This window comes from Colletotrichum destructivum, chromosome 4 (genome assembly GCF_034447905.1).
Source record: "Colletotrichum destructivum chromosome 4, complete sequence".
Taxonomy (NCBI): domain Eukaryota; kingdom Fungi; phylum Ascomycota; class Sordariomycetes; order Glomerellales; family Glomerellaceae; genus Colletotrichum; species Colletotrichum destructivum.
The window spans coordinates 1,696,587-1,717,458 of NC_085899.1; the positions used below are offsets into that span (position 1 = coordinate 1,696,587).

The 20,872-nt window shown below is 56.6% G+C and overlaps 7 protein-coding genes across 7 annotated transcripts; 4 read left to right on the forward strand and 3 right to left on the reverse strand.

Moving 5' to 3' along the window:
* Positions 1 to 724: 724 nt before the first annotated feature.
* On the forward strand, positions 725 to 1,006 carry CDEST_06429 (uncharacterized protein; the record flags this gene model as incomplete). The annotated part of the gene is made up of 1 exon (XM_062922588.1): positions 725 to 1,006. One exon carries the CDS (start codon positions 725 to 727, stop codon positions 1,004 to 1,006), a length of 282 nt encoding a protein of 93 aa, XP_062778639.1.
* A 272-nt stretch (positions 1,007 to 1,278) lies between these two features.
* On the forward strand, positions 1,279 to 2,802 carry CDEST_06430 (uncharacterized protein). Its single transcript, XM_062922589.1, has 2 exons — positions 1,279 to 2,186; positions 2,255 to 2,802. The coding sequence occupies exon 1, from the start codon at positions 1,442 to 1,444 to the stop codon at positions 1,748 to 1,750; it is 309 nt and encodes a 102-aa protein (XP_062778640.1). The 5' UTR covers positions 1,279 to 1,441; the 3' UTR covers positions 1,751 to 2,186; positions 2,255 to 2,802.
* A 2,071-nt stretch (positions 2,803 to 4,873) lies between these two features.
* Positions 4,874 to 6,252, reverse strand: CDEST_06431 (Putative scaffold protein Nfu/NifU). Its single transcript, XM_062922590.1, has 2 exons — positions 5,249 to 6,252; positions 4,874 to 5,153 (listed from the first exon to the last, which is right to left on the reverse strand). The coding sequence occupies exons 1-2, from the start codon at positions 6,080 to 6,082 to the stop codon at positions 5,031 to 5,033; spliced, it is 957 nt and encodes a 318-aa protein (XP_062778641.1). The 5' UTR covers positions 6,083 to 6,252; the 3' UTR covers positions 4,874 to 5,030.
* A 411-nt stretch (positions 6,253 to 6,663) lies between these two features.
* On the forward strand, positions 6,664 to 10,694 carry CDEST_06432 (Putative Zinc finger, HIT-type, Zinc finger C2H2-type). Its single transcript, XM_062922591.1, has 3 exons — positions 6,664 to 7,628; positions 7,734 to 8,453; positions 8,518 to 10,694. Exons 1-2 carry the CDS (start codon positions 7,159 to 7,161, stop codon positions 8,296 to 8,298), a joined length of 1,035 nt encoding a protein of 344 aa, XP_062778642.1. The 5' UTR covers positions 6,664 to 7,158; the 3' UTR covers positions 8,299 to 8,453; positions 8,518 to 10,694.
* On the reverse strand, positions 8,490 to 9,587 carry CDEST_06433 (uncharacterized protein; the record flags this gene model as incomplete). Its single annotated transcript, XM_062922592.1, has 1 exon — positions 8,490 to 9,587. The coding sequence occupies one exon, from the start codon at positions 9,585 to 9,587 to the stop codon at positions 8,490 to 8,492; it is 1,098 nt and encodes a 365-aa protein (XP_062778643.1).
* Positions 10,695 to 13,775: 3,081 nt separating the features above from the next.
* CDEST_06434 (uncharacterized protein) lies at positions 13,776 to 14,202 on the reverse strand. Its single transcript, XM_062922593.1, has one exon. It carries the CDS (start codon positions 14,195 to 14,197, stop codon positions 13,928 to 13,930), a length of 270 nt encoding a protein of 89 aa, XP_062778644.1. The 5' UTR covers positions 14,198 to 14,202; the 3' UTR covers positions 13,776 to 13,927.
* Positions 14,203 to 15,064: 862 nt separating this feature from the next.
* On the forward strand, positions 15,065 to 20,782 carry CDEST_06435 (Putative ras-like guanine nucleotide exchange factor, small GTPase). Its single transcript, XM_062922594.1, has 6 exons — positions 15,065 to 15,686; positions 15,999 to 17,074; positions 17,153 to 17,480; positions 17,563 to 17,772; positions 17,830 to 19,637; positions 19,697 to 20,782. Exons 2-6 carry the CDS (start codon positions 16,514 to 16,516, stop codon positions 19,784 to 19,786), a joined length of 2,997 nt encoding a protein of 998 aa, XP_062778645.1. The 5' UTR covers positions 15,065 to 15,686; positions 15,999 to 16,513; the 3' UTR covers positions 19,787 to 20,782.
* The last annotated feature ends 90 nt before the right edge of the window (positions 20,783 to 20,872 follow it).

A 20,872-nucleotide genomic window follows, 5' to 3' on the forward strand; every position in this document is an offset into this window, starting at 1 on the left:
AAGAGGAAGACAAGGGTCCTGTTATAGAGAATAAGATTTGCTCGTTCTCCTTGTACCAAAGTGACAGACATCAGCACTTGCTGAAATGAATTGAGCAAGGTTCTGTTCTTTGGCCCATCCTTTATGCCATGCCAAACTAGTATCGAGGAGCGTGGTGGTGGTGGTGGTGGTGGTGGTGGTGGTAAAGCAGTTATGAGAGGGAAGGTATCCAATCACCTGCAAGACAATATCAGAATGTTTGAAAGGCAGTCTGGGTAAAGGCAGGGCACCTTAATTTTTGTCCAGCCAGATGATCCCCCTTTTTGCTGAATGATGCTAAATGGTTGTAATGTTTGCAAAATGGTGTGAAACAGGGAACGAAACAGACGGACCCAAGGAAACATCGTCCAGGGGACAGCCAGTCAAGTGGCCCGGATATTGAGGCAGAAAATAAAAAGACGAGAGAATCCATCCAGAAGTTGTAGCGAGAGAGAAAGTTGACTTGAGGGTGGTGGTGGTGAGAAATATTGTTTTTCCAGGGCCACCCTCAAGATATGAAAGAGCTGGCGTGGGGCGCTCCAGGGGCGGTTGCTGTCCAAACGGGAATTTTGTCAACGTCGGGTTGGGAGAAAGAGGAAATTCCGGGTTTTTTTCTTTCTTTTCTTTTTTTTGCGAAATTCGACAAATAAATGAAATCCGTACAAGATGCCGTCGAGAAAGAGATTCTGACCTTCAGAGCAGCACTATGCGAGGTCGAGGAAGGAGCCAGCAAGAAGGAGGTACCTGCCGCCCTGCCGCCCTGCCACACAGTGTCAAGAAGGTTCCCATCTCGAGCAGCGGGTCTGAGCTAGCCAAAATCGATCACCCGCAGGTACGTACTGACTGGTATCTCTACAATTCCCCACACTTTCTCCAGGTGCAGATCCACTTGATGACCTATGCGACTGCCAGTCAGAGCCAGGTAGTCAGGCCAGGCCGGGCCGCGCAGGGGCAGGGGTCGTGGATAGTGGGGCCGCATATGTGCTGAGATCCAATCGTCTTGTATTGTTTCCTAACCCCCTCCCTTCTCCTTTGTTGCCATGGCGGGAACTGAGAAGCATGGGAGCTCGACACATTGGATTCCAGATCCAGGAGAGGAGGAGCGGGGAAATAAAGCCAGGACAGAAAAGACGGACAGTTGAAAGGGAATGAGCCACCAAGACGATCACAGACAGAAAAACCAGAAGCCTCCATGGCTCCTTCCCCCAGGACACATGTGTGGACGCTAGTTATCCCGTCTGTGCTACCTGCTTTTGGGTTACCTCCGCTGTTGACACGGCATCTTGTTTTCACTTCAAGACTCTCTCTCTCTGTCTACCGACATTGACTAGGCACTCGACTTGTGAGTTACCGCCAGGTACCTCGATTTAAGCTACAGCCACCTGAACTGGCTCGCGACACTACAAAACAGCTGCTTTTTAAGATGCTTCCATGCCCGCTCCATCTTCCGTTCCAATTGACAGAAATTCCGACTACAACTCGGTCAACGGACGACGCAGACTGGAGATGTACTCTTTGCTCCCTTTTCGATCAAGATCAGCCTCGGCGATCAGGAAGCTTCCCGAACAAAGTGGGCTGCGACATCGTCTCCATTCTCCATTTGTTCGTCTGCGTCTCTGCAGGAAGTTGGTGGCACACTCGCATGAGATTCTTCCGATGCCCTCGACTCCCCCAGCTTCACAACGCCCCTTGCCCCGCTCATGACATGCAACGCCTGCAGAGAAGAGGTTGACGTGATACGGCTGCGTCCTGTGGCCATGCACCCCGGCCGCCGAGGTCGATTCCTGTACATAGTATAGCACACATGGTACATGGCCAAATATCGACTGTTTCTGCCCGAGATTCTTCTCGGCCAAAAGCCGCTGTTTCGTGGTTGGGTATGCTATGTAAGTCGAGCACTCCAAATCACTCAGTACTAAGGACCGTGTCGCTGAGAGAACACTTCTCACGATGGTCCCGACAGTGCCGGCCACACTGCAGATTTCCTCTGGTAAGCTTTCCCTCAGTCTCCAATCATGGGGAAGCCATCTGACCCAGGTGCGGCTGCAACAAGCGGCACCCATTCGTCCATCGCCGATCCTTCAACCTTAGTTGTGTTTTGCCCCTCGATCAACACCCGGCCAAGCCCAAACCTGTGGTCAGTGGTGCCATAGCGCAACATCCAGCAGGTATCATCGCAGCACTTCTGTTCCCCCCTCTCTCACTGTCTCTCTCTCTTTCCCCCTCTCCAGACCAGCATTCCACTGGTTCCTAGTCATCTTCGTCCCAGATATATCGTCCATGGGAGCGTCCGAGCTGGCGCTGTAGGATCTCACCCTTTACCAGTACAAGGTCAACACTGCGGACATGCGCGAGGCACAAAGTCGGCATCCCTTTCGCTTGTGACCTCGCGCGCAACATGACGCACACGCCGCCAATCAGCCCCGGACCACGACGGCAAGCGGGAGCCACGGTCGAGGTTTTCAAGGCCCTTCCTTGTAAACAGCATTTGGGGTTCTGCCGTTGGGGAAGGCGACTTTGCGAAAGGCCTTGCAGCTGTTCTTCTGCTCCTATCCAACACCCCGCACCGAAGTCCGTGTAATAATACCGGTTGCGATACCACCAGCAGCTCTCACAACGGGCACCCACTAGGAACGTTGGAGAAACCTTTCGCTGTGTCAATGACAAGAAAAGAAACAGCCCTGCAATGTCGATACACCAGGTAATCCGATGGGCAAACTAAGCCCATTGGTCACCTATATCGACCATTGGGCCAACTCCTCACCCCCCCTTCCAGCTTCTCCTCGAAGCAAAGGCCATGGCACTGGAAAAAGGCGGACCGCCACCTCTGTCGTCGAGATGAGGAGCGCCGCGGATGCGCATATAGCATGCACATGCGGGCAGGAGGTTTGGTGTCGAAGGTCCGGGTCCAGGGCGCCTTTCCGAGACCAAGAGGGGTCAATGAGAAAACAGTTCGATCGACCGAACCTTTTGAGGAAGAGAGAGAGAAGGGGGGGAGGGGGTTTAGCTCGAGATGGGTGCGCGTGACAAGCGACAGCAACCTCCATGGATCATTTACCCCTCACTGTGGCACCATTCAGACTTCCGACATATGGCACGTTTGGAAGGGCCTGATACATCCAAGGAGATAGTGCTGTCGACTGTGTGTGTAAGTACAAACGCACTGCCGGCAACCGATGGGACCAGGCGGGCGTGCGCACCGAGAGATGGGCAAATGCAACCATAGACCATGTTGCGCGCCTGGATGCTGACGCGCCGGTGCAAGTGCGATTGGGGCCACTCAGATTGGAGAGAAAAGGCAGATCAACGTCTACCGCCGTCTCTGGTCATGGTCGGTGGTTCATCACCGTTGGTAGTCAACTAGCCGCAAGTTGCTCCCGGCGGTCGAACATACAAAAGTAGGTTACACAAGGGCAGAGACATGCCCGAATGACGATGCAGAGCCAGCAACCAGACAACTCGAAGTACACCACGGACAAAGCGGCTGTTTCTGCTGCAGCCAGATGCGACCACCAAAGACGGCACCGAAACGCAACGCATCGCATCGCCCAGTCAAGATCGACGACGACGACCCCAAGCCGATGGAGGGCGAAAGTCAAAACATCGGCCAGAGGTTCTTACCCCGGATTCTCATCTCGTCATTAAACTCAACCTTGGCGACTGCAGTGGCGGACTCTCCAAGGAACCTAGAAGCCAATGAAGACGTCCCAACGGCGTCGAACATAAGCACAAGTGTAGATCAATGATCAGTAGCCATTTAACGACCAGCAATGACCTCACCTGGGTAGGTTCATGGAAGGAACAGCCTTGACCAGGGTGCTCTTTTGTCTTCTTCATGGCCGTTGCCCATCGCCGCGCTAGTGCACCTGACATGCTCGAGGGCCCCCAACGTACGTCGACACTCCACAACCCTGGCAACGCAAGATGGCCTCTCTGCGGGTCTCTTGCGGTTTGCGAGTGAGATACTCTCGAAATAGCTTGCTTCAACGCGACGATCTCCAGTGAAAGGTCGGTCAAGGCCAGCAAGGCAAGGGGGCTTTCCCGTTGCAAGTCGTGCTCTGTGCGGAAACGGGACACGCATCTTTCCCCCTAGCATGCTGGCCTGACAATGAGGAGATCGACCAGCGGAAGCCGGAGGAGAAGTTGGGTTTATGCGACCAAACAGGGTCGAACGATCTCACGCTGGGTTGGCTTTCTGTTCCTGGCCGACAGGGAGGGGGCTTGGGAACACGCCGGACATGGCCGCCGTTGAAGGAGACTGAGATACTTTGGAGACCACCAGGAGAAGACTGACAAACTGGTAGGAGTTGAGCGGGGAGGGAGGTTCCTCTGCACGGCGGCGGCGGCGGCGAAGCACATCCTTCCCCTCCCGGCTTCCCCGCCCTGGTCCGCTGCAGCAAGCCTTGGGCGGCCAGAGCCCAATCAGCGCCAACGGAGAGGAAACCTTCCGCCAACCCTGACTGTTCGTGACCGACGGGGACTGTCTAGAATACGCACATACGACGGCAGCCCTTGCCCCGCGTCGTCGACGGCATTGTGTCTTAGTGCAGTGGTATTCCCCTTTGAAAACGGCCGGCGCCGTTGAGAGGATTGCAGGGGCTGGCGAAGGCCTTCCAGGCGCGCGTGCAAGCCCGGACCGGTCCAGGCCTGGAACGTAAGTTTGTCTGAAGCGAACCGGTCAGCATCGGCATGGCGTGTGTCATGCGCAAGCGAACACGAGAGGCTTTCACAAGCTTGATGCGTCTATTGGGCGGACGGCTTTCCAATACAACCCATCTCTTCCCGTCTCACCGAGCGAGGCAGGACGAAGGGGAAAGGGAGCACAAACGAGGCTGCGACGAAGGGCAGTGTAGTGGGTGGGTATTGTGTTTTTGTCATCGGCATGAGGCCAGGTGTGACATTTGTATAATTGTACAGCGTTGTTACTACAGGAAACTGTGCACCCCAAACTCCCTCTACTCATAATTCCAAAGTCCTCTGAAGCAAAGCACAACCAATGTCCAAACCCGGCTTTATGCCGCGGTTGCCTCGGCGCCCTTTTGGGCCTTGAGCTTCTCTTCGAACTTGGCAAACTCTTGGATGGCGATTTCCTCCTCTTGGTCGAGGATCTGCTCGACGCCCTTGACCTCCTCGATCTGCGGGATGGTGTTAGTACACTGGTTACGAGCAACTCTTGAAAAAGGGGGGTGGGTTGGAATGGCGAAAGCAGGTGGGAGCGGGCGCGACTTACGTAGTGCATCAACATGCCCTCGATGCCGTTCTTCAGCGTCACCGTGCTGGAGTCGCACGTCCGGCACGCGCCGCGGAGCTTCAACAGCACGACGCCTTCGTCTGTGAACCCGCGGAACTCGATGTCGCCGCCGTCCTCCTGGATGGCGGGCCGTATCCTCGTCTCGAGCAGCTCCTTGATCATGCCCACGACCTCGCTGTCGTTCTCGTCGTACGCCAGGCTGTCTTCCTCGCCGTGCGGCTGCTGCTCTCCGGATGCGCCGACGGCGCCGCCATCCTTCTTCTCCGAGACGGTGACAATGGTCTGCCCCGAGGTAATGGCCTCGGTGATGAGGGCGAAGACCTCAGGCCGGATGTGGGCCCAGTTGGCGTCGGCGGACTTGCTGACGGTGATGAAGTCGGCGCCGTAGAAGACTGAGGTGACGCCGTCAATGTTCATGAGCTGGGCGGCGAGCGGGGAGGGGTAGGGCGGCGCGATGGTCGAGCGCGGGTTGAGGTACTCGATGAAGGGCGTCGCCATGTTCTCGGGCAGAATGCGGTGGTTCGGGAGGAACTTGATGGCGTCCGGGTTGGGCGTCTGCTCGGTCTGGATGAAGATGGTGCGGATGCCGCCCTGGCGTCCGGCGAACGGGGACCGTCGCGCGGCGGCTTGCCGAGTTTGTTGTGTCGTGCTCCGGGGCAGACTAGTTTGCTGGAGGAGGCCTGCCGCGGCCGAGGAGTGGACGCTGGCAAAGGTCCGCGATTGTTGAAGGCGTGTCGTCGCGGGTCTGGTGGCGGGATTGGATGTGCGCGCGACGGCGCGGAAGGCCGTCCTCGTCGCTCTGTAGGAGGACATTGTGTATGCGTGTAAAGTTATCGTCGTCGTTCTTATTGTCGTCGTCGGGTTGTGATCGAGCGAGTAGTATTCGACGTCAAGGGTGATGAAGTGGAAGTTTCGTGAGGCTCAAGAGGCGAGGTACGGGAGATGTTGAAATATTGATCATTCAATTATCCAAATATGTTACAGGGTCTCTAAGCTAGTCCTCGGCATTACACCCGAATGCTGGATGGGGGGTGTAGAAAGCCGGGCTTTTTCGAGACTCCACCTTTCCTCCTGTCGCCGCTCAATTCCTAAGCGTCGTATTACCAATCATGGATCTCCTCGGCTTCTCGGTCTTCCCAATCGGAGTGACCAAGAGTCGCCGGGGATTGTGGACGGTGATGCAAGGGGCCCTGTCAGGATGACGCAAAATAAAAATAAAAAGATTTTTGGCCCGTAGAATTCCCGATTTGACCGAGCCAGTGGGCAGAAGAGGTCTAAAGTGGGGAGCTCTCACCCAGCTTCCAGGCGGTCAGAACATTGCCCCGCTGGAAAGTTCTCGGGCATATTTCTTGCGGCGCTCGGACAATTGCGACAAAACGGCAGAAAAAAGAAAGGAAGAGAAGAGGAGGGGGAATAGTTGCCAATCGTCAGGGGAAACCTTTGCTGAGACACAGGAACCCGAGCGAGCAACTTGAAAAAAGAAACGAAAAGAGAGGAGAAAGCACTCAAGGTTGTACATCCCAGACCTAAGAGAGACCGACGGGGGAACCGCCACCTGAAATCATCATCTTTGGTCGCTATCATTGTCTAACCAGCATTTCAATTCGCACTGGAGGGGGTAAGAAAACAACATTGGAACTGTCTCCCCACCACAAGGCTTACGACTATACGACGTACACGAGAGAGCACCGAATCAATATTGCCCGATCTCCAACCTCGAACCTTCCCCTCAGGCAAAGCACTTTTCACGAGCAGCCCGCCCAGGGCAGGCAAAAGCGCACACGGCTCAAGATAACAGGCGTGGTCTGCATTACGAGAACCCGGCAGCACCTGGACGAAAGGGCCCGCCGCCGCGACGAGGAAGCCCTCCCACGTTCTCATCACCCGAAATGTCGATTTCTGACGAGACCACCGCCGCCGCCGCCATAACATCTTCCACCTCGGCCGGGCCGCCTCGATCCCCCAAACGCTCACAGGCCGACCTCGACGATCCGGTCGAATCGGCCAGCAAGCGCTCTCGCGCTGCGAGCCCCTCAGATGACGAGGCCAAGACCCGCGCCACGACGGCTGCCATGGCGAATGCTTCTTTGACGGGCGAGGAGGAGGAATCGCGGGGTGGCACGATGGATATCGCGGCGGAAGGGCAACGTGCTGCTCCCGCAACAGAAACCGCACCAGAGAGTGTAGCAACAGCCCCAGAATCACAACCCTCAAGAAAGGAAACCCACGACGGCGGCCCCGAAACGACAACAACGACGACGACAACGGCGACGACAGGGACAGCGCCCAGGAGCAAAATGTGCGGCGTGTGTAACGAGAAGGAGGGAAAGTACAAGTGCACGCGCTGCGCTTTGCCGTTGTAAGTACACTCGGCGCCATCTTCTTCGATTCTTCGTCTCCCGTTCTGCGTTACGCTCATTACATATACATTATCTTTACTGACATTATGTTCGTGGCCCGCAAGTTGCTCCGTCTCGTGTAATAAGATCCACCGCGAAAACCACCCTCCAGACCCAGAACCGTCCGCTGCCGCCCCCGCGAACCCCTCCAACGCTAGTGAACTTGCCCTTGAACCCCCTCCGTTCGGCGCGTCGAAGCCGCCCCACGACCCCAGGAACCCCTTCAGCGTCCTTGACGACTCGGACCAGCTCCGATACCTCTTTCGGCGATATCCGGGTCTGCAGGCGCGGCTGCTCGAGATCATAGCTGCCACCGAGCCGCCGCCTGAGATGCAGTCCACGGGGGGCAGTCTCAACGACATGATGAAGGCGCGGGCGATGGCGGCCGCGAACCCCAAAAAAGAGCAGTGGACGCACGACGTCGGCATCCGCAATGGCAAGAAGGCCCTGCACAAGGCGAGAAACGCGTCGGGCGAAGATGGCGAGGGCGTGCGAGAGTACATCGAGCTCATCAACCACCTCATGTCAGAGGCGAATGCGGCCGCCGAGGCGGAGGAGGTGATCCGAAAACAGGCCGCCGAGAAAGATGCGGAGCTCATTAGGCGTCTGATGACGGAGGATCGGGGCTGAGCCGCGGTGCATGATTACAAGGGGAGTGGGAGGGGGAGGGGGCCGCCAATGGTTTGCGGTGGATTGAGTTGGATAAGCCATACACATTCGAAGGGTGTCCGCTGAAACCACCGTGTATGCATAGATGGTATTGGTTACATGTCGTCATAAATCAGGTAAGGACCCTGTGAGTCCCTGAATTGTTTTCAAGCTCAATGATTGACCTTGAAGCGAGCGAAGAACCCGCTCTTGGGCGATCTCAACGTGTCAGACGGCGGGCTGTTCTCTCTGGAGCTGTTCTCCTCCCGCCCGTGCTTAGTGAAGGCCCCGAGCTTGTTCTTCAGCGCCCAGATGGAGTCGGCCTTGCGCAGCGACGGCTTGGTCTTTGTGCGGGGCTGCATCTCATCGCTTTGCGTCCAATCCACCCGGTGCTCATAGGGATCATGTTCCGGCATCTCGGCCTCGTCGTCCGGGTGCGGGGACGTGGCGCCAGAGTCCCAGGTCATGAGAAGGTCACCCGTGCTCACCCGCCTGGCGGTCTTGGCCCGGTAGGTCTCAGCGGCCCGACCGGCAACCAGGGATCCCTCGATTGTGTGCCTGTGGTGGTTGCGGTCGCAGTTCGCGCGGTCATTGCCCAGCTCGGCGATTTCCGGGATCCGGTCGCGTTGGGTGTTGCCACGTTCCTGGTGTCTTTCGCGATGGCCCTGAGCGAGCTTGAGAGCTGTCCTTGACAGCTTGCGGACGAGGCCCTTATTATCCGACATGTTCTCAGCCGTTGTTGTGCGCGCGAACTGCGCCGCAGCGAATTGCGGGACGAAGTGATGCCTCTCACTGTCAGAGCCCTTTCGCCGAGACGACTCCTTCCCGCTCGTCTGGGAGTCGCGGTGATCACCATCGGACGTTTTGGACTTTGGCCGTGCGAAACCGGAGTCTGCTGTCTCCTTCCTGGGCTTCAGAGCAGGCGGTTGAACGCGAGGTCTAGAGGTCGAGTGGCCGGGCTTGACAGAACCCATATCAAGGTACTCCCTGGCCAGGCTTGCGTGCGGCGGCCGAGTGTTCTGGACCTCGGGGACCGCAGATACTGATGTGGCGGCGGCGACAGCGGCCTCCGCTCTGGCCCGCCTCCTCCTTTCGGCGTGGAGTTTCTGCTCGGCAAGGACTTTGGCGAGCTTCTGAGATAGTTCCTCCGGGTCAAAAGGCATCGGCTGAGAGCATCGAGGTCTCGGCCGAGGGGCGGCAGCCACGGGTTTGACGGGTTGCGGCGCCGGTGCCGTGGGCTGGTCATGAGGGTAGCTCATGTTGTATAACATGTCGATCAATGAAGTGCAAGTACCGTCACTACAAATCTCAGAATGGCGATTGAACGTTCTTTCTAGAGTGATTCGGCGAGACTCGCAAATGTGAAATACGCTTGCCGGAGCTGCTCGCGACACGGAGCAGGTAGCAGGAAGAGTGGATGCGGATGATGGCGGCGGCACTCTTATCTAAAGCTGGCGAGCCGAGTGAGCGGGGTGGGTTGATGGTCAAAATAAGTATGGATGGCAGTTAAGGTTGTTTATCGACGGGGGGGCAGGCAGGGCAGTGCAGGGGTGTATGAGGCCGGCCGTTGATGTAACATGGGCTGGAAGGACGGTGACGACGGGCGTTTTGTTTCCCTGGCGTCAACGACGGTTTGAGATGCAGTGTGCCCTGGAAAAGAGGGAAAGGAATCCAGCGTGGGTATGGAAGAGAGCGGTCTTGGGGCCTGGGCTGTTGTTGTATATGTCATACGACCAGCACGCACTCCTTCAGTGGCAGGGCCAAAGCAGGTGATGTGGGCTGAGGGCCTTTCCCAGCCAGGGTCCTAAGTGTTCTGTCGGCTGTTGGACGTGTAAGGCGATGGACCTGCGTCGCTGCGTGCCTTGGTGTGGTTGGCAGCGGTGGTGGTGGTGCTGGTCGTCGTCGTTGTCGTCGTCGCCCGAGGTGTGTGGTAAGAGGGTGTGCGTCACTAGTCCGCAGGGTCCCAGACAATATGTACCTCACGGGCGAGACTCGTTTCCGTCCAGACACGCGCGCGTTTTCCAGCAATGTCAAGGGGAAGGGAGCAGAATGGCTATGGTATGGCCGAGCTCGGACGACGCAGTAGGAGGAGAGACAACACGCTCGGTGATCGTGAGAAATGCGAGTGCTGTCTAGTGAAAGACAAGACGAAGAGGAAAGAGGTAAGAGACAGGGACCGCTGGGCTGTGAGGGAGAGGGCGAGACAATGTCGAGAAGGTGAGAGAGCGTGAGTGGGAAGGTAAAGAATTAAAAACCACCCAGAAGGAGAGGGGGTGGGTGGTCACGGATGTCTTGACGGACGAGCGTTCTATAGGGTGCATTTTTAGACACTTTTGTTGGCTTGGGATGTGCTTTGCTTCTAAGCTGAAATCAGTAAAATATCAGATTGGGTTGGATGGGGGGGGGGGGGGGGGGGTGTATCCTCCCCCTCTCCTTTCTCTCTCTCTCCCTCTATGTACATTCTTCATGTTGCTAATCTCAGTGTGATGGCTTGATACTTGGAGACGCCCACTTCTCCTTTCCGCTTGGAGCCCTCTGGCAATTGGAGTTAAAGCAGGTGGGGGTTGGGGTTTTAGCTGAGGTACCTACCTATTAGAAACGAAGGTGACGAACAAATATGAGGAAGGCGCATCCTGGGGAGCACCCTCCTATCCCCAGCCCACTACCCTCCCATCCGGCCGACACGCGATACTTAGCAGCAAAGCAAGGTAACCATCAAACCTGCAGTCCACCTAGCAAGCTACCAGCACTCTCTCACTCTGCTCTTCCCTTCGCGGCCCCATCATCAGGAGTACAAAGAGTGCAACGCACCCTCAACTTGTGACTAGCTTTTGCCGCGAACCGAATTCCGTGCTAGTCCATGTGGTTTGATTAAGTGCGGCATGGTGTGTATGCAAGCGGGCGACTAAGGTCAGGTCGCATGATAAGACGAGACGAGGGTTGCTGGCGCGGGGGAGACGACCATCAAAACGGGCCTGCCCATTCCAAGGCGATCAAGAATATAGCCTGGAAATGAGAAATAAGGTAACGTGCCCCTTCTCCGTCCGCCATGGTGCCCTTTTCAAACTATCCATCCTTGGGATGAACCGGCCGGACCAACACGGCATGGCTTGAGATAGCGGACGCCTCGTTGGTCGTCCGAGTTGCTAGGGGCCAGCCGCGCTCGTTGGATGCTGTTTTGGGACACCGTCCTCGGCCTCTTACACGCTCCACCGACAGCACCCACAGCTAGCTGTGCGCGTGTGCACTTAGGGGATGCGGACCGCTTCATCAGTCCTCATCTTCATCCTCACGTTCCTTCCTTCCCCTTTGGCTTTGGTACACAGATATTGCTGTTTGGTCTGAAACACTGACATCGTCTAAGCCATGCCCTCCCCGCCTCTCTCTCTCTCTCCCTCCCTCCCTCCCTCTGTGAGTGTGTGTGTGTGTGCACGCGCATGTGTATTTGTCTCTGTGGGGGCAAGGCTGGGGGATAGCACGGAAGCAAGCGCACGCCCATTCTCGGACAGACAACCAACATTCTGAGCCGCCATCGTGAAGTATAAGTGGGCGGCCTACGTCCTGCGGTGTACTCCCAGGGTCAGATACAGGCAACATGCTCGACGACGGCTGGAGGCAGTCTGCACGGGAGCGAAGGGCGAGGAGGGTCAACCCGAGCTCCCTGACAGTCCCCTATGCGCGCTTGGCTTATGACTTGCGGGATGAGCTTGCGTGTTTGCGTGTGTGAGTGTGAGTGAGTGTGTGCGAGAGTCACGTTCCTCAACCCTTCCGCCCCCTCCCCAATAAGCACCAGAAATGGGCTGGATCTCTCGATGACCAAACCCCAACACACCAAATGCACGGTCGCGAAGGCTTCAATATCCCCCAGCCATTGGGAGAGGGTGAGGTTGGCTTTGGGCTCGCCCGATGTCTCAGAACCACCGTAAGCCCCCCCCCGACTAAGAAGCAAAAGAGTCACCACGGCTGCTCTTGGCGGTCGCTTATGGTGGAACGGCTAACAGGGCGACGTAACAGGGCGACTGATCTGTCACGGCCAGAATGCTGGACATGTATGGATGTGTATGAAAACCGGGATGCCCCTTCAATTCATGGGATCGATGGCGTGGTTGTCCGGCTCTCCCTCAAGCTTTCCAGCCACTCTGGATTTTCAAGATTGCTTCTTCTTTTTTCTTTCTTTCTTTCTTTTTTTTTTTCTCTTGCCGCAACCGGTAACCGGTCCAACCAACCCAGAGACGTTTCCATCGTTGCCGACCACACCACAACGGCGCTGCGTGTAGCTTCTTAACACACCCCTTGCGCGCGGTTCATCGCTTGGCGTTGTTCTCAATGAACGGCGGGAACATTCCATCTCGAGGCGTGCCGAGCCAACGCACTTGTCTCGGCTGATGACGAGGCAAGGAGTTCCTGTCGTTAGCGAGGTATTTAACCTGCCATCCGAAGGAAGTGAATTCGAAACGGTAATCGCAGCGCTTACTTTTCTTTTCTGTCTGCCTGCCTGCCTGCCTGCCTGCCTGTCATGATCCATCATCTCTCCGCCAATTTACAAGCCGCACAGTATATGCGACGAGGCCGGCCCGGTTTATAGGCAAAACAATACGAATGGATGTCCCGGTGTCATTGTACGCGAGAGAGGGAGAGATACTGCTGAGTCTGCGTCTGCTTTTGGCTGCAGCTTGCTGCACGTTCTGCAGGTATCGTCCTCGTATCGCTCTCCATGTAACCCCCAATGCACTTCACCAAGGGCTGTCTTGCCATATGACGGGGCTTGGCGATGCAGCCACCACTCATTTTGTCTGCTGCTAGGCGGCACTAGACTGCCGCGCACGAACCCCACAGGCCGCTTCACTCGTTGCATCGCTAGCGGCTGGCCGAGAAGAACGCTTTGCGACACCACGACGGCGTGTCTTCGAATTGAGCTTGGTGGTTGAAAGCTCTGGTATCCGCTTGGAAGTAGCTGCGCCGTTTCGGCACCTCTCCAGCTCTGTCGTCTTGCCCTCTGGGTATCAAAAGCTCAACCGTGACACCTGTACATCTCGAAGGTAACTTGAACATCCTCAGTAGCCGGCGAGCTGCTGCTGTCGCCGTGTGTGATTGACTAGAATGTTGCTGGCTTGGGGAGGAGAATCGGAATCCGATTGCTGGAAGGATAACCCGTCCGTAGGAGTGCAACATGATAGCGAGTGTTCGAAGCCGAACGCCGCCCGCAAGCCCATGGCCGGCGGCTCTAATCTATCGACATGGCCAATGCCACACCGGACCGTTCGTCGAGTTATCGTCCTGATCGGTGACCGCCCTCGCGTTACACTGGCCGGAAGTAGCTGGCTATCGTGCTTTCGATGTTGGCTGATGTTCGGCTCCAGCCGCGGCGGTTGGTTGATCCATGGTTTGATGCGCCCTCCATCTGGAATGCAGCCACATGACTACAGCCACAAGACAATTCGGGTAGACAAGGGTTCTCCAGTGGAGAGATGCCAAGAGCGCGGCCAGAAGCTAGTACACGACGTTATTTCCACCGCTATCCGTGAGTACCGGCCGTTGATGCTTCCTTAACTCAATTTCTGCGTAGCAAGATGTTCGGACCCGTGCTAAGACAGAAGGTATCGTCCTCAACTTAGTTTAATGAGCGAGGTGAATTGTGCAGACAGGCGAGTCGGACCTGGACCAACTCAGAAGCATGCTCAGAGTCATGTTTTCTCGCAGCAGTCAGCTGTTGCAAGCAAGTCAAGTTACCGCCCTGAGTGTGAAGGAAAGCGACAGCTGGACGTTTCGAAGAACACGACATGACAATGGCAGCGGAAATCATCTTGAACCTTGCATGCAGATCATCTCGTGGGGCATGACTGGCCATCCGGCCATATGAGGTTGTGGATGGCGATGGCATGGGCGCTGTGGGATCATGGCCCCAGCCGGTGTGCTTCATCTTGAGACACGAATAGTATCCATCCGCACGCCAGCGTCGTGTCTGACAGGAGCTTATTGAACATAACTTTGACCTTGCAGGCGAGAACGGCGGCGAGCTGGAGGGGAAAGACACCGGGTACGTCATCAGCGGCAAGTCGATGTTGGTGGCGGAAGGCGGGTGAGTGTACTTCATGCGAAAACACGGAAAAATCAGTCTTTGGGACAATTGGGGGATTTCGACGTTCGGTGTACGCGAAAAGGGCCATGTTCGTCCGGGGTCGGTTCGAGTCGTGAGGCAAGGCAAGGTTTCCAGACCGCCAATTTATGTTGGTCGCAGTGAGGAAGCAGGAACCGGAGTCGGTCCCGGAACGACATGGCCACGAACTCTGAGTTTGGCGAAATTCGGTGGGGATAACTAGGCGGTAAAGGCAAAGCAAACGCGCAGCGCTGCAAACTGTCAGGCAGGTTAGCTAAGGAGCAGGGCTGGCAACCGTTAGTCGAGAGAAACAAGCAACACTTTGTTCGGTACCTAAGGGAGGTGCCTAAGGTGGGCAGGTACCTAGGCATGCAGATACTTGCCAAGTACTACGGCTTCTACGGAGGAAAGGTACCTGATTTTGCTGGCGGCCGGAGCCCACTGAGGGTCGCGGGGCGGGGAGGACGAATAGCAGACCCTTCCCTTGAAACCTCTTGATTGGGCGGCAGAAGTCCGGACCAGACGGCTCTGGGCCCACGGTGCGGCCCCGGGACCCCGAGCTTCTGCCACGGCCTGGCACCTGCTCTGCCTTCTCTCCATTCAACTCTGGTGGTCGAACTTCTGGTTGCAAGTGCGAGGAGTGGACTCGGGTGGATGCGCACAGGAGACGGTGGGGAACATTCCTTGTACATCTCTCTCCGCTTTTCCCTCTTCGAAGTTCGCTGCCGTCCACTTCCATATCTTGCGAACCCCGTTATCCTCCATCGTCCGCTACTGCGATTTCCACCAGCAAGCCAGTCAGCCATTCAATGCAAACACGCTTGTTTGTCTTTGCACCACCCATACTCTTTTTCTTCCTTTCTTGCGATCCCTGAGACGAACGAAAAACAACCGTGCCGCACCGTCGCTTTCTTGGTTGTGCCTGACGCTCCGAGGCGAGGTACACGTCGATTCGTCTCTCCATTCACTATTAGGTATCCAGTAGCCCTGGGGCTTGATCATCGCGGCCCTTTCCCGCTCTCCCGTTAGTCTCTCTGTCCATCCCCCCCCCTTCTTTTCGCTAGGTACACTGCTTCCTTACCTCCTTGGCTAGGTACGCTTCGCCCGCTAGCCCTCCCCTCGTCTTCGTGCTCTTCCTCCCTCCATCGTATTCCTCCTCCCTTCCACTACTACCCCTTTCTCTTCCCTCATCTTATTTGAACCAGCCCGGTGCGAGCCAGCGCAGTCTAGATAGGTAGGATTCAAACCGGCCATCCATAGACCTACAATACAGGTACGTAGGCAACGTAACCAACCCCATCCCCGACCCCCAAAGAGGCAAAGGAGCAGGAGAAAGGCCGGCTGTCGTGCAACAACGGAGGTGCTATCGGTGTTGGTCTTGTCCGTTTATTGACCCCTGGTCAAATCGGAGGGGGAGAGAGAGCAAACCGTCCACCATGAAGCACCCCAGAGGATCGCACCAAGCCCCCGGCCCTGCATTTGCCGCGCCCTGACGCCCACCCTTCTTAAATTTCCTCCCTGGAGCTTGGAGGGGCCCGAAGCCCTTGGCCTGGATCTGCGACTGACCTCATTTGTCTGTGCCTAGCATCGTCGACCGCCGCTCCCATCCCGTCACTTCTCAGAAGCCCGACATCTGCGCACCAGTGGAGCTCCTAGCGAAGGGGGGAAAGGCGAACCCTGGTCTATTGCACCACCGCGCGCGAAGCTCTACCTATCCCGTTCTGTTCTGTGCCGTCCAGTTCGGTTCTGCCTGTGCCTGGCGGATACTCTCTGTACCTGACGAGCCGCAGTCCCGTTCGTACCTTACACTGTACCTAGCCCAATCTGCCGCGAAGGTCCCTCACCATCGAGCAAGGTTCGCACGAGGCAGGCCACACTAAGAACGGTCCCGGTGGGTTTGCCATGCCTTCCTTGAGGCTCTGGAATCCCGACTTTTAGTCAGTGCATCCACTGTCCCAAAAGTTTGGTTTTCACTCAACGTCTGCTGGCCTTCTCTGTTTTTGTCTGGCTCTTCTGGTTCTTTTCCTTTTCCAAATCTCTTCTCTGCATCGTTGTATGTCTGCCTCCCCCGAATAGCCTCACCCGCCCCCGGTCGTGGCCATGGCGTCGGATCGTATGGGAGCTCGCAAGGCTCACAGGAGTTCAGAAGGCTCCCACTTCCCCCCGAAATACTACTACGCCGAGAGATCCACCGCCGCCGACGCTGCTCCCTCCTCGTCCTCATCCCCCCGAAGAGCCGACCGCGACGCTGCCCACCGATCTGCCCCGGCTGCTCCTAAGCGACACACTCCCCATTACGCAGTCCACCGGGAGTCGTCAATCGAGCCCTTGCGGCCTTCAGAACAGTCAGCAAGTTACCGCGACTCAATTGTTTCCATTGTTGATGACCCCTTTTTCCTGCGCTTTGACGACCACAACATCGAGGCTGCCCTTGCGTTTGACTCGCGCTGGACCACCACCACCCTAGACAGCCCCGGCGACGACGACGACCAAAACGCAGACGACGAAGAGGAGAACGAGGCCAACAGCCAGGGCAACCAAGACGGCGAATCAGCCGGATCCGACCTTGATAGCCTCCAATTCCGCGATGAAGACACGCCCAACGAGCGCTGGCCGCCCCCAAGAAGAGAGTCGTTGATAATAGGGCATTCCTTGTACTGGGTAATGATGCCCCACCAGACACAGACTGCGGGGTAGCTGATGAGACGGGAAGTGGAAAAAAGGGGCTGACGATCATAGCAACCACCAACCTCCGCCATCATGGAAAGCCTCAACATTGCAGTCATTGGCGCGTCGGGCGTCGGTAAATCGTCCTTCGTCCAGCGCGTGCTTGGCTTATCTCGACCTCCCATAACCAATGCCTCCAGCGTGCGCATGATCGTCGACAACGTCACCTACGGCGTGACACTGCTCGAACTTGACCTCGAATACTTCGAGCTGAACCCGTTGCAGCCTATCCAGTGGCCCAAGCAGATCAACGGCCACATCGTCCCTCGCGTCGATGGCGCCCTCATTCTTTACGATGTCATGAAGAAGGAGAGTATGAAGGAACTGCCCCAGACCATCGGTGAGTCTCGGCTCGACATGCCCCATCCCATTGTACCGCATCGCATCGCTTTGCTTCGCATCACGCTAACCTGCGGTACCAGCTGCACTTACAAAGTCCGGCCTCCCTGCGGTCCTTGTCGCCAACAAGTGCGACCATCCCGAGAGCGAACGACAAGTCGATTCGCAACGCGTCGCCAGCCACGAATACTTCAAGTCGTGCGTCGGGGTGTTCAACCTCTCGACGAGCAGCCCAGAACGGGCTAGAGCGTGCTTGAACGCGACGCTGAAAGCCGCCATTGCTTATCGTAAGGGTAAATTGAGCCTCGGTTCCAGATGCACCAGCCAACGTAATACTGATGATCAGCCAGAATCGCTCTCGGAATCGGGTATGTCCCGCCGTCGTGCAGCCTCGGCAGCCAACCTCGAGGCCCACGACAGCTCCAACGGTCGGCCGCTAAGTCAGCAGAGTAAACATAGCCGAGCGAGCTCTGATTTGTCGCTCCTTCGAGGTGTTCCCCCTCCCATCCCCGACCACCTGCGCGGCCCACCACCCCCAAGGAGTCCTCGTATAGCCGACTTTGGTGGCGCGCCCTCAAGCTCGGGCTCGTTCGGAACATCGGAAACCATCGAGGAAGAGTCCCAGCAAACCGTCTCGAGCCAGCTTCGCACGCCCGGTATTCGTCTCGACCGTGGACCAACCGACTCGTTCTTGGACATGGAGGAGTCGGACGCCGAGTCCTTCAGGTACTCGGACGAGGTTCCTATCCTGCAACGGAGCGACGAGAGCTTCCTGGAGAAGCCGGTCAAGTCGGCCGGTGTGGCATTCGATGAGCTGGTCGACCGCCTGATTGCCCCGCGCATGACCAAGGCCGACAACAATTTCTCAGATGTTTTCTTGTGTCTCTACCGAAAATTTGCTGCGCCTGGCGAGCTCTTTTCGGCTATCCTCACACGGCTAGATCGCGTCAGAGATGACAAGTCGGCACACTATCTCTCCAAGACGGCGACCCAACTTCGAATTATAGAGGTTGTCGCGAAATGGGTGTCTTTGTACCCTGGAGATTTTGCACGGTCGGGGACTAGGCGGAATCTAGAGGAGTTCATCGCACACCTTTCTACCGAGCCCATTTTCTCGATCGCAGCACAGCAAATCCGGCGACACCTCGAACACAGTGTGGTGGAGGACGACGATACCGGCTGGGCGAAATCGGATGAATTGGCGGACGAGGAAGGGAGCAAAGTTTTGTCCAAAGACAAGACGCCATCCACACCCGAAGTGTCCAACGGCATCAGCAGCCTTCACCTCGATGACGACAAGCCGATCGACGAGAGACCATCCGGCAGCTCCGACTTTTCGCAAGTGGACAGGACCAGCAGCGTTGGAACGCACGTCTCTTTCCACTCGTACGACGAGTACGAGCGTGAAGCGGCGAACATGGAGCCTACCGACGTGTTGCCCATGAACAAGTTCCGCTACCACATTTTCATGGACATTTCGGACGACGACATTGCCGACGAAATGACACGTATCGACTGGGTCATGTTCTCGTCCATTCGCATCAGGGACTTTGTACGACACGTGAGCCTGTCTTTGGATCAACGATCCAAATGCAAAAGTCTCAAGAACGTCAACCGGATGATCAACCACTTCAACCACGTAGCCAAGTGGGTTGCGAATCTCATCTTGTTGCGGGACAAGGCAAAACATCGTGCGCAGATGCTGGAGAAATTTATGAACATTGCGCAAAAACTACGGCGGCTCAACAACTACAACGGGCTCGCGGCAATCCTTGCGGGCATCAACGGCACCGCCGTGCACCGGCTGTCTCAGACGTGGGCGCTGGTGCCGCCAGAGTCCCAAAAGTCGTTTGCCAAGCTGGGAATTCTCATGGGGACGCAAAAGAGTCACTTTGCCTACCGGCTGGCATGGGAGAACTCGCCATTGCCCCGGATCCCATACATCCCACTGCACCGGAGAGACCTGGTGTCGGCCGAGGAGGGAAGTAAGACATTCGTGGGACCGGATGGTGACCGAGTCAATTGGAAGAAGTTTGAGGTGCTTGGGGAAGTTCTTCTGCCGCTCATGAAGAGCCAAGGGACTGCCTACCCAAACCTTTCGAAGCACGAGGCCGCGCGAGAGCTGATTTTGGACTGCAGAATGCCGACGGACGAAGAAGTAAGTGATGGAGCGGATGCGGCGGTCGTGCCAAGGCTAGGCTAACCAGAACGTCACAGGAGATATACCAACGCAGCGTCCAGGTCGAGAGCATCGCAGGGGGCGGGGCGGACATGAGCAAGAAGAAGTTTCCCTGGTTCGCCAAATAGAAGTCGGCGAGCCGGCGGAGCGTGTCGGCGGGGGAGGCTCTAACGGGTGCATAGCATCGGACCGCATAAGCACCCGATGGCGTAACGCTCCAGGGGCGGGAGGCAGCTCGTGATGAGTGGCCAGCTCGGGCGTGGAATGTGGGCGCATGCAGGCGTATATATAAACAGACGGATTCATGCAGCATTGTAGGACTGGTTGAACTTTGAAGGCGATTTGGCTCGGTTCCGGCGATATAGATATCCTGTTCAGCAATTGATATCGGGGCCATGACGGCCTTGTCATTCCTCACAATACGCGACGGCGTCATGATTGTCATGGCAACACGGGCGGTTCTTGCCCCTTCGCCATGCATATATCAACTACTACCTAGTTCAACGCAAGACTGAGCCGAAGCGGCCCGCTGGACGCCCCGGAAGATGACGGTCTCTCACCGTGTCTGAGTGCGTGCCTGGAGGAACTGTCAAAAGCGGCAGCCATGTCAAAAACAGCACTTCATCGGCGATCCACGGGCCATTGGACCTCCTCTGCCTGCCCCTTGTCGGTCGGCGCGGTCCAGCCCAGTGCCAGGGTCAGCGACGGCCCAATGCATTACATGGTGGCCAGCGAGGAGATGCCCCGCTAGGTTGGATCAATGTGCGCTAGAGTCGGTTGACGTCATGCCTCTGAAAGCTCTGATTTTAGCGTTTCAACGAGAGGGGCAGCAAGGAGAGAGAGGAGAGGTAGGTTACTGATAGGTAGGGAGGGAATGTGCATTGGATCCAAGGTAGACTGGGTGGTGAAAGAATGATGATGGGTGATGGGCATAACTTTTATGGAGCAGCGGCTTCCTGCGTCTTGTCTTGCGGAATGCCTTGGGCAAGATACGGGGTCAATGCGTTGACAGAGCGGCGAACGCAGTAAATTGCCCATACCACCTACCTACTGTTCTGAAAGGACAAAGGTGGAGGCGGAGGAGGATCGGTAGACTGGACGTAGTAAATGACCTACCCAATGAGTACTAGGTTGTCAGTAAGTGTTAGTAATTACGCACTTTGGAGTATCAGTGGAAGCGGTGGCGGAGAAGAAATACTCGGGAATGCCATATG

Excerpts from the sequence above, each read along its gene's own strand:
- CDEST_06430 (XM_062922589.1), top strand. The coding sequence starts at position 1,442 with ATGCTTCCATGCCCGCTCCATCTTCCGTTCCAATTGACAGAAATTCCG.
- CDEST_06431 (XM_062922590.1), bottom strand. The coding sequence starts at position 6,082 with ATGTCCTCCTACAGAGCGACGAGGACGGCCTTCCGCGCCGTCGCGCGC. Across the intron at positions 5,154-5,248 it reads AGGGCATGTTGATGCACTAC|ATCGAGGAGGTCAAGGGCGT; the intron begins GTAAGTCGCGCC and ends ACCATCCCGCAG.
- CDEST_06432 (XM_062922591.1), top strand. The coding sequence starts at position 7,159 with ATGTCGATTTCTGACGAGACCACCGCCGCCGCCGCCATAACATCTTCC. Across the intron at positions 7,629-7,733 it reads ACGCGCTGCGCTTTGCCGTT|TTGCTCCGTCTCGTGTAATA; the intron begins GTAAGTACACTC and ends GTGGCCCGCAAG.
- CDEST_06434 (XM_062922593.1), bottom strand. The coding sequence starts at position 14,197 with ATGCCATCGCCATCCACAACCTCATATGGCCGGATGGCCAGTCATGCC.
- CDEST_06435 (XM_062922594.1), top strand. The coding sequence starts at position 16,514 with ATGGCGTCGGATCGTATGGGAGCTCGCAAGGCTCACAGGAGTTCAGAA. Across the intron at positions 17,075-17,152 it reads TAGGGCATTCCTTGTACTGG|CAACCACCAACCTCCGCCAT; the intron begins GTAATGATGCCC and ends TGACGATCATAG. Across the intron at positions 17,481-17,562 it reads GGAACTGCCCCAGACCATCG|CTGCACTTACAAAGTCCGGC; the intron begins GTGAGTCTCGGC and ends CTGCGGTACCAG.